Source organism: Pseudorasbora parva, chromosome 14, assembly GCF_024679245.1.
Source record: "Pseudorasbora parva isolate DD20220531a chromosome 14, ASM2467924v1, whole genome shotgun sequence".
Taxonomy (NCBI): domain Eukaryota; kingdom Metazoa; phylum Chordata; class Actinopteri; order Cypriniformes; family Gobionidae; genus Pseudorasbora; species Pseudorasbora parva.
The window spans coordinates 512,501-525,706 of NC_090185.1; the positions used below are offsets into that span (position 1 = coordinate 512,501).

The 13,206-nt window shown below is 54.4% G+C and overlaps 1 protein-coding gene across 1 annotated transcript; it reads right to left on the minus strand.

The window, feature by feature from the left end:
- Positions 1-1,192: 1,192 nt before the first annotated feature.
- Positions 1,193-9,915, minus strand: fbxo42 (F-box protein 42). The gene is made up of 9 exons (XM_067416580.1): positions 9,664-9,915; positions 9,214-9,330; positions 7,153-7,287; positions 6,203-6,356; positions 5,988-6,098; positions 5,571-5,667; positions 2,629-2,685; positions 2,416-2,532; positions 1,193-2,163 (listed from the first exon to the last, which is right to left on the minus strand). The coding sequence occupies exons 1-9, from the start codon at positions 9,881-9,883 to the stop codon at positions 1,300-1,302; spliced, it is 1,872 nt and encodes a 623-aa protein (XP_067272681.1). The 5' UTR covers positions 9,884-9,915; the 3' UTR covers positions 1,193-1,299.
- Between the last annotated feature and the right edge of the window lie 3,291 nt (positions 9,916-13,206).

A 13,206-nucleotide genomic window follows, 5' to 3' on the forward strand; every position in this document is an offset into this window, starting at 1 on the left:
CACATACACTGCCCCTAACCTACCCATCACACACACACACACACACACACACACACACACACTGCCCCTAAACCTACCCATCACACACACGAACATTTTTGAATTTTTACATAAAAAAAAACATCTTTTAGTGTGTTTATAAATCCATTAACACCGTGAAGACCTCTGGCTGGTGATCTCAGGTTTATACATTTGCTAATGTAATATAAGTACATTATTAAGAGTCACACAACTATGAGGAATACCCTAAATAAATACTCTCTGTGAAACTATTTCAGCTGAAGCAGTTTTAAAAAATACAGTAATAACGAGTTAAAGGAGCTGTGTGTGAGAAATGTATTTGGCCCTGATATGTGTCTAGACATTAATAACTCATGTTAATAACTCTTCTGCCACTGCCAGCAGTAGTCCGGCAGGAGATCGGCATTATAAAGTTGTTGTTTAATCCTCGACTGATGATGATGTAGTGTTTTGCCGGAAGCTCCGCCCTCCACCTATGGACCAATCAGGAGTCAGTAGTGTTTGGGGTTGCCAGATGTGCTCTAGTTCCCACAGCTGCAGATCTACAAACGCTCTGCTGATCCTGCAGCCAATCTGGCAACCTGGAGTCAGGGGGAGACACCTGCAGGACCAGTGTTGGCCACAATCTCACACACACTTCCTTTTAAAAGGAGTGTGTGGTAGAACTGAAGTGAGACGATGACGTTTGAGGAGCAGATGCCGTGTCCACAGCTTTTATTCCGTTATAGTGAAGATCGTAAAAACGCACGCGACATTATATCAGAGAATTAAGACATGGAGAACTTTCTTTATTTCCGTTTACAATCCACAGTCTCATTCCCTCCACAGCAATCTCTCTCACACACACACACACACACACACACACACACACACACACACACACGTTTAATGTAAACAATGCAGGCTGAAAGAGCGGTAAAAAAGGTCCATTTCATCAGTTCGCCCTACAATCGTGTTTCCTTCAGTCAGATCAGTTTCTGAGGGTGAAATGCAACAGAAACAATAAAACATTCCCTTCTAGATATTCTCTCTCTCTCTCTCTCTCTCTCTCTCTCTCACACACACACTCTATCTCTCACACGCAATCACTCACACACTCACTCACTCGCGCGCACGCGCACACACACACAGCAAAAACATCATTCGTTCACTCAGAAATTGAAACAACATCTATGTTCGAGTGTCCTTTATATGTGTTGAGTTGTATTTTAAGGTAAGTTAGTGTAAGGGCAGCAGTCGTTCTCGTCCGTGTGTCCGCCGGCGGCTCAGGCTCCAGCATTACCTCTTAGCGCGGACGAAGTACAAGGCGTTGGTTTTGGGGTAATATTTGACGTTCTGCTTTTTGTCCATGAGTCCGCCGAAGATGATGAGCTCTCCGCGGCCCTGGACCACGGTGTGCAGGCTGGTCTCCGGCGGGCCCGTGACGGCGCCGGCGCTGCCGAAGATCTTCCACGAAACCACTCCGTCGGGTTTGGCGCGGGAAACGTCCAGCAGGTACATCTGCATGGGTTTGCAGTTGAGCGACTGGTACAGCGGCTTGCCCACGTTCAGGCTCTGCGGCGGGTGATGGGCGAGCCGGCGCGCGATGGGCGGGATGGCGTGGGCGTCGGCGGCCGCGGGGGGGCTGGAGGGCGCGGGGGGGGTTCCGGAGGCTCCGGGCTGAGCCTGTGCGGACGAGGACGGCTGAGCCGCTTTAACGGCCTCCAGGCCGCGGCGCAGGGCGGCGGGAGACACGGCCCCGGGGGGGGTGTGCGGGGGCGTGTGCAGCCCGTTGGAGCTCAGCGGGTCGCCGTCCCAGCTGTAGTCCGCCAGCTGGACCGGGCTGGTGCGGGGCGACGGGGACGAGCCGTTCAGCAGAGGCGGGCTATCCGGACCTCGCGACGGCGACGGACTGCCCTCCCGCCCTCGGGCCGACGGCCTAGGCCTCAGGGTTCCCCAGCGGCCGTTCACACAGGGCGCCTCCTCCACCGCGCCCAGCACCGCGCCGGCCGCACGCACCGGAGACTGGGAGCGCAGAGAGGGCGGGTCCGGACCCAGCGGCGCCGGTGTAGAGCTGATGGGGGACGGCCGAGAGTTCAGACTCGGGCTCAGAGGAGCTCGACCCGACGGAGCCTGAGAGAACACCACCACACACTGACCCACCTGAGGGGGGGGAGACACGAGATCAACAATGTCACTAGAGAAGTGTGTGTGTGTGTGTGTGTGTGTGTGTGTGGGATGTGAAGGATCAACACGACTCTACAGATACTCCAGATTAACCCCAGACTGGCAGAAACTGTGTGTGAGAGAGAGTGTGTGTGTGAGAAAGAGAGTGTGTGTGTGTGTGTGTGAGAAAGAGAGTGTGTGTGTGTTATGAACCCTTCGATGTGTGTGTGTGCTCAGGTTTGTGCGCACCTTGCAGGCCGGGTGACACCAGAGCTCTGGCGCGCCGTGATCCTCGTTCTCCACACGCAGCTGCTGCCACGTCCAGCTGGGGGCGCTCATGTGCAGCAGCCAGGCATCCTTCAGCAGCTGCACGCGCACACACACACACACACACGTTGATAAACAGAGCTGTATTGGCTGATAGCATAGCTAGTGTCCGGCGTGTGGTCAGCAGATACTCACAGCGTTCGGCCCGCCACAGCCGCCCAGGATCAGCAGCGTCTCACTGTCAATCACAATCTGAGGAGACAGAGCAGCCATCTCAGCGGAGGAAGAGGAGGAAGAGGAGGAGTGGAGGAGAAGTGGAGGAAGAGGAGGAGTGGAGGAGAAGTGGAGGAAGAGGAGGAGAGGAGAAGTGGAGGAAGAGGAGAAGTGGAGGAAGAGGAGAAGTGGAGGAAGAGGAGGAGAAGTGGAGGAAGAGGAGGAGTGGAGGAGAAGTGGAGGAAGAGGAGGAGTGGAGGAGAAGTGGAGGAAGAGGAGGAGTGGAGGAGAAGTGGAGGAAGAGGAGAAGTGGAGGAAGTGGAGTAAGAGGAGGAGTGGAGGAAGTGGAGTAAGAGGAGGAGTGGAGGAAGTGGAGTAAGAGGAGAAGTGGAGGAAGAGGAGGAGGAGAGGAGAAGTGGAGGAAGAGGAGAAGTGGAGGAAGAGGAGGAGAAGTGGAGGAAGAGGAGAAGTGGAGGAAGAGGAGGAGAAGTGGAGGAAGAGGAGAAGTGGAGGAAGAGGAGGAGTGGAGGAAGAGGAGGAGAAGTGGAGGAAGAGGAGAAGTGGAGGAAGAGGAGGAGTGGAGGAAGTGGAGTAAGAGGAGAAGTGGAGGAAGAGGAGGAGGAGAGGAGAAGTGGAGGAAGAGGAGGAGAGGAGAAGTGGAGGAAGAGGAGAAGTGGAGGAAGAGGAGGAGAAGTGGAGGAAGAGGAGAAGTGGAGGAAGAGGAGGAGTGGAGGAGAAGTGGAGGAAGAGGAGAAGTGGAGGAAGAGGAGAAGTGGAGGAAGAGGAGAAGTGGAGGAAGTGGAGTAAGAGGAGAAGTGGAGTAAGAGGAGCAGTGGAGGAGTGGAGAAGTGGAGGAAGAGGAGGAGTGGAGGAAGTGGAGTAAGAGGAGAAGTGGAGGAAGAGGAGGAGGAGAGGAGAAGTGGAGGAAGAGGAGGAGAGGAGAAGTGGAGGAAGAGGAGAAGTGGAGGAAGAGGAGGAGAAGTGGAGGAAGAGGAGAAGTGGAGGAAGAGGAGGAGTGGAGGAGAAGTGGAGGAAGAGGAGAAGTGGAGGAAGAGGAGGAGAAGTGGAGGAAGAGGAGGAGAAGTGGAGGAAGAGGAGGAGAAGTGGAGGAAGAGGAGGAGTGGAGGAAGAGGAGGAGTGGAGGAGAAGTGGAGGAGAAGTGGAGGAAGAGGAGAAGTGGAGAAGTGGAGGAAGAGGAGAAGTGGAGGAAGAGGAGAAGTGGAGGAAGAGGAGGAGTGGAGGAGAAGTGGAGGAAGAGGAGGAGTGGAGGAAGAGGAGAAGTGGAGGAGAAGTGGAGGAAGAGGAGGAGTGGAGGAAGAGGAGGAGAGGAGAAGTGGAGGAAGAGGAGGAGTGGAGGAGAAGTGGAGAGAGGAGGAGAGGAGAAGTAGAGGAAGAGGAGGAGAGGAGAAGTGGAGGAAGAGGAGGAGAGGAGAAGTGGAGGAAGAGGAGAAGTGGAGGAGAAGTGGAGGAAGAGGAGAAGTGGAGGAAGAGGAGGAGATGAGGAGAAGTGGAGGAAGAGGAGGAGAGGAGAAATGGAGGAGAAGTGGAGGAAGAGGAGGAGGAGAGGAGGAGAAGTGGAGGAAGAGGAGGAGAGGAGAAGTGGAGGAAGAGGAGGAGAGGAGAAGTGGAGGAGAAGTGGAGGAAGAGGAGTAAGAGGAGGAGAGGAGGAAGAGGAGGAGAGGAGAAGTGGAGGAAGAGGAGGAGAGGAGGAAGAGGAGGAGAGGAGAAGTGGAGGAAGAGGAGGAGAGGAGAAAGAGGAGGAGGAGGAGAAAAAGGATGAGTGGAGGAAGAGGAGGAGGAGAGGAGGAGAGGAGAAAGAGGAGGAGGAGGAGAAAGAGGAGGAAGAGGAGGAGTGGAGGAAGAGGAGAAGTGGAGGAAGAGGAGGAGAGGAGGAGAAGTGGAGGAAGAGGAGGAGAGGAGAAGTGGAGGAAGAGGAGGAGAGGAGGAGGAAGAGGAGGAGAGGAGGAGGAAGAGGAGGAGAGGAGGAGATAAGGAGTGGAGGAGAAGTGGAGGAAGAGGAGGAAGAGGAGGAGGAGTGGAGGAGAATTGGAGGAGGAGTGGAGGAAAAGGAGGAGGAGAGGAGAAAGAGGAGGAGGAGAGGAGGAAGAGGAGAAAGAGGAGGAAGAGGAGGAAGGAGAAGAGGAGGGAGAGGAGGAGTGGAGAAGTGGAGGAGAATTGGAGGAGGAGTGGAGGAAGAGGAGGAGAGGAGAAAGAGGAGGAGGAGATGAGGAAGAGGAGAAAGAGGAGGAAGAGGAGGAGTGGAGAAGTGGAGGAGAATTGGAGGAGGAGTGAAGGAGGGGAGGAGAAGTGAGGAAGAGGAGGAGGAGTGGAGGAGTGGAGAAGTGGAGAATTGGAGGAGTGGAGAAAGAGGAGGAGGAGAGGAGAAAGAGGAGGAGAGGAGGAAGAGGAGAAAGAGGAGGAGAGGAGAAAGAGGAGAAAGAGGAGGAGTGGAGGAGTGGAGAAGTGGAGGAGGAGTGGAGGAAGAGGAGAGGAGAAAGAGGAGGAGGAGAGGAGGAAGAGGAGAAAGAGGAGGAAGAGGAGTAGAGGAGGAGTGGAGAAGTGGAGGAGAATTGGAGGAGGAGTGGAGGAGGGGAGGAGAAGTGAAGGAAGAGGAGGAGTGGAGGAGAAGTGGAGGAAGAGAAGGAGGAGAGGAGGAAGAGGAGGAGAAGTGGAGGAGGGGAGGAGGAGGAGGAGAAGTGGAGGAAGAGGAGGAAGAGGAGGAGTGGAGGAGAATTGGAGGAGGAGTGGAGGAGGGGAGGAGTGGAGGAGAATTGGAGGAGTGGAGGAGGGGAGGAGAAGTGGAGGAAGAGGAGAATTGGAGGAGGAGTGGAGATGGGGAGGAGTGGAGATGGGGAGGAGTGGAGATGGGGAGGAGTGGAGGAGTGGAGGAGAAGAGGAGGAGTGGAGGAGTGGAGGAGAGTTACCTGGGACTGGCCTCCGCGCGGGTGCGGTGCTGGGCCGCTGACGGCAGGTTTGGACCAGGACCACTGCTCCAGATCCAGAAGCCACACCTCGTTACTCCTGAGACACAAACACAGACACGGGTCACCTGCCGGGACACCTAATGGGTCACCTGGCGGGCCACCTGCCGGGGTCACCTAATGGGTCACCTGCCGGGCCAACTGGCGGGTCACCTGGCGGGCCACCTGCCGGATCACCTGGCGGGCCACCTGCCGGATCACCTGGCGGGCCACCTGCCGGATCACCTGGCGGGCCACCTAACGGGCCACCTGCCGGATCACCTGGCGGGCCACCTGCCGGATCACCTGGCGGGCCACCAGACGAGCCGCCTGACGGGCCACCTGCCGGGCCACCTGACTGCTCTCTCAGCTCATACGCACATCTGCCGGGCCCCCAGCGAGCCCCCGAACACCACCATGCTGCCGCCAATCACAGAGGAGGAGTGGCCTGCCATGGGCGGAGGCCCGTGAGTCGTCACGATGCAGTTCCACCTGTGGACAGAGAGGGCGGAGTCAAAGTACTGTCATTCACCAATCAAACAGAGAGGGCAGAGTCCAGTCATTCAAACAGAGGGGGCGGAGTCAGAGTGTCTCACCAGTTCTTGGAGGGTGAGTATGTGTGTATCTCGTCGAAGAACCTCTCGGGCTGGTGGAGTGGGTACGGGCTGGGCCGAGTCCATCCGCCGAACAGCACCAGCAGATCCCTGTACATGACCAGAGTGGCTCCGGCCTTAGGGGACGGGTACGAGCCTGCACACGAGAGAGAGGCGTGAGAGAGTGCGTGTGTGTGTGTGTGTGTGTGTGTGAGTGTGTGTGTGAGAGAGAGAGAGTGCGTGTTTGTGTGTGTGTGTGTGTGAGAGAGAGAGAGAGAGAGAGAGAGAGAGAGAGAGAGAGAGAGAGAGTGTGTGTAAGAGAGAGTGAGTGTGTGAAAGTAAGAGTGTGTGAGAGAGTGTGTGTGAGTAAGAGTGTGTGAGAGAGTGTGTCAGAAAGAGTGTTTGTGTGTGTCTGAGTGAGAGTGAGTGTGTGTGAGAATGTGTTTGTGTATGTGTGAGTGTGTGTGAGTAAGAGTGTGTGAGTGTGTGTCAGAGAGAGAGAGAGAGAGAGTGTGTGTGTGTGTGTGTGTGTGTGTATGTGTGTGTGGGAGTAAGAATGAGTGTGTGTGTGTGAGTAAGAGTGTGAGAGTGTGTGTGTGTGTGTGTGTGTGTGTGTGTGAGTAAGAGTGTGTGTGGGAGAAAGAATGTGTGTGTGTGAGTGTGTGTGAGTAAGAGTGTGAGAGAGTGTGTGAGTGTGTGAGAGAGAGAGTGTGTGTGTGTGTGTGTGTGAGAGAGAGTGAGTGTGTGAGAGTGAGTGTGTGAGAGTGTGTGTGTGTGAGAGAGTGTGAGAGTGTGTGTGTGTGTGTGTGTGTGTGTGTGTGTGTGTGTGTGTGTGTGTGTGTGTGTGTGAGAGAGTGAGTGTGTGTGAGAGTGTGTGTGTGTGAGTGTGTGTGTGTGAGAGAGAGTGAGTGTGAGAGTGTGTGTGTGTGTGTGTGCGAGTGTGTAAGTCTGACCTGATGCCAGCGGCCGGATCCACTCTTTGCTGTTGAGGTCCAGACGCCACAGATCATTGAAGGCCGCGTTACAGCTGCTCTGAGTGCAGCCGCCGAACACATACATCGACTGATTGGAGTCATAGTAACACGCACCTGCAACACACACACACACACACACACACCGCCATTAGCCTTCATACTTGAGTTTGAGCGGGACTGACCGATGCAGAAATAATTCATGCTGTCAAGGAGTGATTCAGAAGAGTACCGGTGTGAGAGAGTACCGGTGTGACAGTATCGGTGTGAGAGTATCGGTGTGAGAGAGTACCGGTGTGAGAGAGTACCGGTGTGAGAGTATCGGTGTGGGAGTATCGGTGTGGGAGAGTACCGGTGTGTGAGAGTACCGGTGTGAGAGTGTACCGGTGTGAGAGTATCGGTGTGGGAGTATCGGTGTGAGAGAGTACCGGTGTGTGAGAGTACCGGTGTGAGAGAGTACCGGTGTGTGAGAGTACCGGTGTGTGAGAGAGTACCGGTGTGTGAGAGTACCGGTGTGAGAGAGTACCGGTGTGAGAGTATCGGTGTGGGAGTATCGGTGTGGGAGTATCGGTGTGAGAGAGTACCGGTGTGTGAGAGTACCGGTGTGAGAGAGTACCGGTGTGTGAGAGAGTACCGGTGTGAGAGAGTACCGGTGTGAGAGAGTACCGGTGTGACAGTATCGGTGTGAGAGAGTACCGGCGTGAGAGTATCGGTGTGAGAGAGTACCGGCGTGAGAGTACCGGTGTGAGAGAGTATCGGTGTGAGAGAGTATCGGTGTGAGAGAGTACCGGCGTGAGAGTACCGGTGTGAGAGAGTATCGGTGTGAGAGAGTATCGGTGTGAGAGAGTATCGGTGTGAGAGAGTACCGGCGTGAGAGTACCGGTGTGAGAGAGTATCGGTGTGAGAGAGTACCGGTGTGAGAGTATCGGTGTGAGAGTATCGGTGTGAGAGAGTACCGGTGAGAGAGAGTACCGGTGTGAGAGAGTACCGGTGTGAGAGTACCGGTGTGAGAGAGTATCGGTGTGAGAGAGTACCGGTGTGAGAGAGTACCGGTGTGTGAGAGTACCGGTGTGTGAGAGTACCGGTGTGAGAGAGTACCGGTGTGAGAGTACCGGTGTGTGAGAGTACCGGTGTGAGAGAGTACCGGTGTGAGAGTACCGGTGTGAGAGAGTACCGGTGTGAGAGTACCGGTGTGAGAGAGTACCGGTGTGAGAGAGTACCGGTGTGAGAGAGTACCGGTGTGTGAGAGAGTATCGGTGTGTGAGAGAGTACCGGTGTGAGAGTACGGGTGTGTGAGAGTACCGGTGTGAGAGAGTACCGGTGAGAGAGAGTACCGGTGTGAGAGAGAGTACTGGTGTGTGAGAGAGTACCGGTGTGAGAGAGTACCGGTGTGTGAGAGTACCGGTGTGTGAGAGTACCGGTGTGTGAGAGTACCGGTGTGAGAGAGTACCGGTGTGAGAGAGAGTACCGGTGTGAGAGAGAGTTCCGGTGTGAGAGAGAGTACCGGTGTGAGAGAGAGTACCGGTGTGAGAGAGAGTACCGGTGTGAGAGAGAGTACCGGTGTGTGAGAGTACCGGTGTGTGAGAGAGTACCGGTGTGTGAGAGAGTACCGATGTATGAGAGTACCGGTGTGTGAGAGTACCGGTGTGAGAGAGAGTACCGATGTATGAGAGTACCGGTGTGAGAGAGAGTACCGGTGTGAGAGAGAGTACCGGTGTGTGAGAGAGTACCGATGTATGAGAGTACCGGTGTGTGAGAGTACCGGTGTGAGAGAGAGTACCGGTGTGTGAGAGTACCGGTGTGTGAGAGAGTACCGGTGTGTGAGAGTACCGGTGTGAGAGAGAGTACCGGTGTGAGAGAGAGTACCGGTGTGAGAGAGAGTACCGGTGTGAGAGAGAGTACCGGTGTGAGAGAGAGTTCCGGTGTGAGAGAGAGTACCGGTGTGAGAGAGAGTACCGGTGTGTGCCTGTTAGAGTGTGTGATGTGTGAGTGAGTGTGTTTGTGATTGAATGTGTGAGCATCAGTGTGTGTGTAGTTACTGACTGTGTGAGAAGCGTTGTGTTATGGGCGTTCCAGGATACGGATAGGTGCGACTCTCCCACTGGATGTTTCCCTCCTGAATGGCCCGCAGGAAACCATGGTAACACTGATGTGCCACACCTGGCGCACACACACACACACACACACACACACACACACACACACACACACACACACACAGGTGAGATTTCAGGCCCTAGTGTCACATTCACAGCTGACGAGTTAAACATGTCTCAGTGTCACATGACCACCATAGCACATATTAACATAACTCAGTATAATGACACTATAACTGTCCTCATAACTAGAAAAATATTGTTTAGACGTCTGTCTCTTTAAAGCAGGATGGATTCTGATTGGCTGTGAGAGTTCTTATGGTTCCTCAGCTGTTCTGATATCGTTACAGTGGTGGACTAGAGCGATTATTGATCTGTATAGTTATTAATGGTGTACCTTTGATGAGGCGGTACCACTGTTTGCACACCAGGGCGGCCATCTTGTGCTCCTGGTAGGGCGACAGAAAGGACAGGATGTACTCCAGCACTTCCTCTGGCAGCTCGCGCATGCTGTGAGCGCTGGCCCCGCCCCCGGCTGCCGACGCCGCAGACGCCCCGCCCTCCTCGGTGTCCATGGCAACCAGGCAGCCGTCTTCACTGTCTGAGCAGCGAGACATGAGTCCGCGGATCTGAGAACAAACAAACGTCTGAGGTCACGTGACTGATGGACCTGGAGAACAAACAAGAGTCTGAGGTCACGTGACCGTTCGACCCGGTGAACAAACAAACGTCTGAGGTCACGTGACCGTTCAACCCGGAGCACAAACAAACGTCTGAGGTCGCGTGACTGATCGACCCGGTGAACAAACAAACGTCTGAGGTCATGTGACCGATCGACCCGGAGAACAAACAAACGTCTGAGGTCACGTGACCGATGGACCCGGAGAACAAACAAACGTCTGAGGTCACGTGACCGTTCGACCCAGAGAACAAACAAACGTCTGAGGTCACGTGACCGATCGACCCGGAGAACAAACAAACGTCTGAGGTCGCGTGACTAATCGACCCGGTGAACAAACAAACGTCTGAGGTCACGTGACCGATCGACCCGGAGAGCAAACAAACGTCTGAGGTCACGTGACCGATCGACCCGGAGAACAAACAAACGTCTGAGGTCACGTGATCGATCGACCCGGAGAACAAACAAACGTCTGAGGTCACGTGACCGATCGACCCGGAGAGCAAACAAACGTCTGAGGTCACGTGACCGATCGACCCGGAGAACAAACAAACGTCTGAGGTCGCGTGACTAATCGACCCGGTGAACAAACAAACGTCTGAGGTCACGTGACCGATCGACCCGGAGAGCAAACAAACGTCTGAGGTCACGTGACCGATCGACCCGGAGAACAAACAAACGTCTGAGGTCACGTGATCGATCGACCCGGAGAACAAACAAACGTCTGAGGTCACGTGACCGATCGACCCGGAGAGCAAACAAACGTCTGAGGTCACGTGACCGATCGACCCGGAGAACAAACAAACGTCTGAGGTCACGTGACCGATCGACCCGGAGAGCAAACAAACGTCTGAGGTCACGTGACCGATCGACCCGGAGAACAAACAAACGTCTGAGGTCACGTGACCGATCGACCCGGAGAGCAAACAAACGTCTGAGTTCACGTGACCGATGGACCCGGAGAACAAACAAACGTCTGAGGTCACGTGACCGATCGACCCGGAGAACAAACAAACGTCTGAGGTCACGTGACCGATCGACCCGGAGAACAAACAAACGTCTGAGGTCACGTGACCGATCGACCCGGAGAGCAAACAAACGTCTGAGGTCACGTGACCGATCGACCCGGAGAACAAACAAACGTCTGAGGTCACGTGACCGATCGACCCGGAGAACAAACAAACGCCTGAGGTCACGTGACCGATGGACCCGGAGAACAAACAAACGCCTGAGGTCACGTGACCGATCGACCCGGAGAACAAACAAACGTCTGAGGTCACGTGACCGATGGACCCGGAGAACAAACAAACGTCTAAGGTCACGTGACCGATCGACCCGGAGAGCAAACAAACGTCTGAGGTCACGTGACCGTTCGACCCGGAGAACAAACAAACGTCTGAGGTCACATAACCGATCGACCCGGAGAACAAACAAACGTCTGAGGTCACGTGACCGATCGACCCGGAGAACAAACAAACGTCTGAGGTCACGTGACCGATCGACCCGGAGAACAAACAAGAGTCTGAGGTCACGTGACCGATGGACCTGGAGAACAAACAAGAGTCTGAGGTCACGTGACCGATCGACCCGGAGAACAAACAAACGTCTGAGGTCACGTGACCGTTCGACCCGGAGAACAAACAAACGTCTGAGGTCACGTGACCGATCGACCCGGAGAGCAAACAAACGTCTGAGGTCACGTGACCGATCGACCCGGAGAGCAAACAAACGTCTGAGGTCACGTGACCGATCGACCCGGAGAGCAAACAAACGTCTGAGGTCACGTGACCGATCGACCCGGAGAGCAAACAAACGTCTGAGGTCACGTGACCGATCGACCCAGAGAACAAACAAACGTCTGAGGTCACGTGACCGTTCGACCCGGAGAGCAAACAAACGTCTGAGGTCACGTGACCGATCGACCCAGAGAACAAACAAACGTCTGAGGTCACGTGACCGACCGACCCGGAGAACAAACAAACGTCTGAGGTCACGTGACCGATCGACCCGGAGAACAAACAAACGTCTGAGGTCACGTGACCGATCGACCCGGAGAGCAAACAAACGTCTGAGGTCACGTGACCGATCGACCCGGAGAGCAAACAAACGTCTGAGGTCACGTGACCGATCGACCCGGAGAACAAACAAACGTCTGAGGTCACGTGACTGATCGACCCAGAGAACAAACAAACGTCTGAGGTCACGTGACCGATCGACCCGGAGAGCAAACAAACGTCTGAGGTCACGTGACCGTTCGACCCGGAGAGCAAACAAACATCTGAGGTCACGTGACCGTTCGACCCGGAGAGCAAACAAACATCTGAGGTCACGTGACCGTTCGACCCGGAGAGCAAACAAACGTCTGAGGTCACGTGACCGATCGACCCGGAGAGCAAACAAACGTCTGAGGTCACGTGACCGATAGACCCGGAGAACAAACAAACGTCTGAGGTCACGTGACCGATCGACCCGGAGAACAAACAGACGTCTGAGGTCACGTGACCGATCGACCCGGAGAACAAACAAACGCCTGAGGTCACGTGACCGATAGACCCGGAGAACAAACAAACGTCTGAGCATACACACTCTAAATTTATCCTGCGAAAACCGCGTTGAAATTGCGTTACCATAGAAACGGCGAAGATCTTAAACTCTTTTTAGCGACTCAATTTTTGTGATATCAACTTTAAGTTCGGTCAGACAGAAGCCTTTGATTTTCTAGTGTATCTGAGACCAAATGATGATATATTTATTTGGGTCAGCTCGGCTCAGAGGATCACGTGACAGTTAACGGTTAAATTCAACTCCAGCTCAATGTCGTATATCAGAACCTATAACAGAAGCGTTCACTCTCTCACACACTCACTCTCTCTCTCACACACACACACACACACACACACAGAGACAGACACACACACATATATATATATATATATACACACACACACACACACACACACACACACAGTATTGTTTGCTCTGATCTGATCTAACGGACGCTCTCCACTGGTTTACTCCGCTCCGGGCGTGTTTACCAGAGTAAACTGAGGATATGAGCATTAGCTGAGCGCTAACACCGGCTCATTCCTGTCTGTCGCCGCTGAGGCTCTGCGAGAGGCGCGCGGTTTACCTGTCTGTCGGACTCTCTGTCCGTCTCTCGTCCGAACGCTTCTTCGGGTTTCTTCGCTGTTGTTTGTGTTTTGTCTTTATCAGCTGCTCTCTTGAACCTCCTCAGTCCAAACATCCGCCATCTTCCCTCCG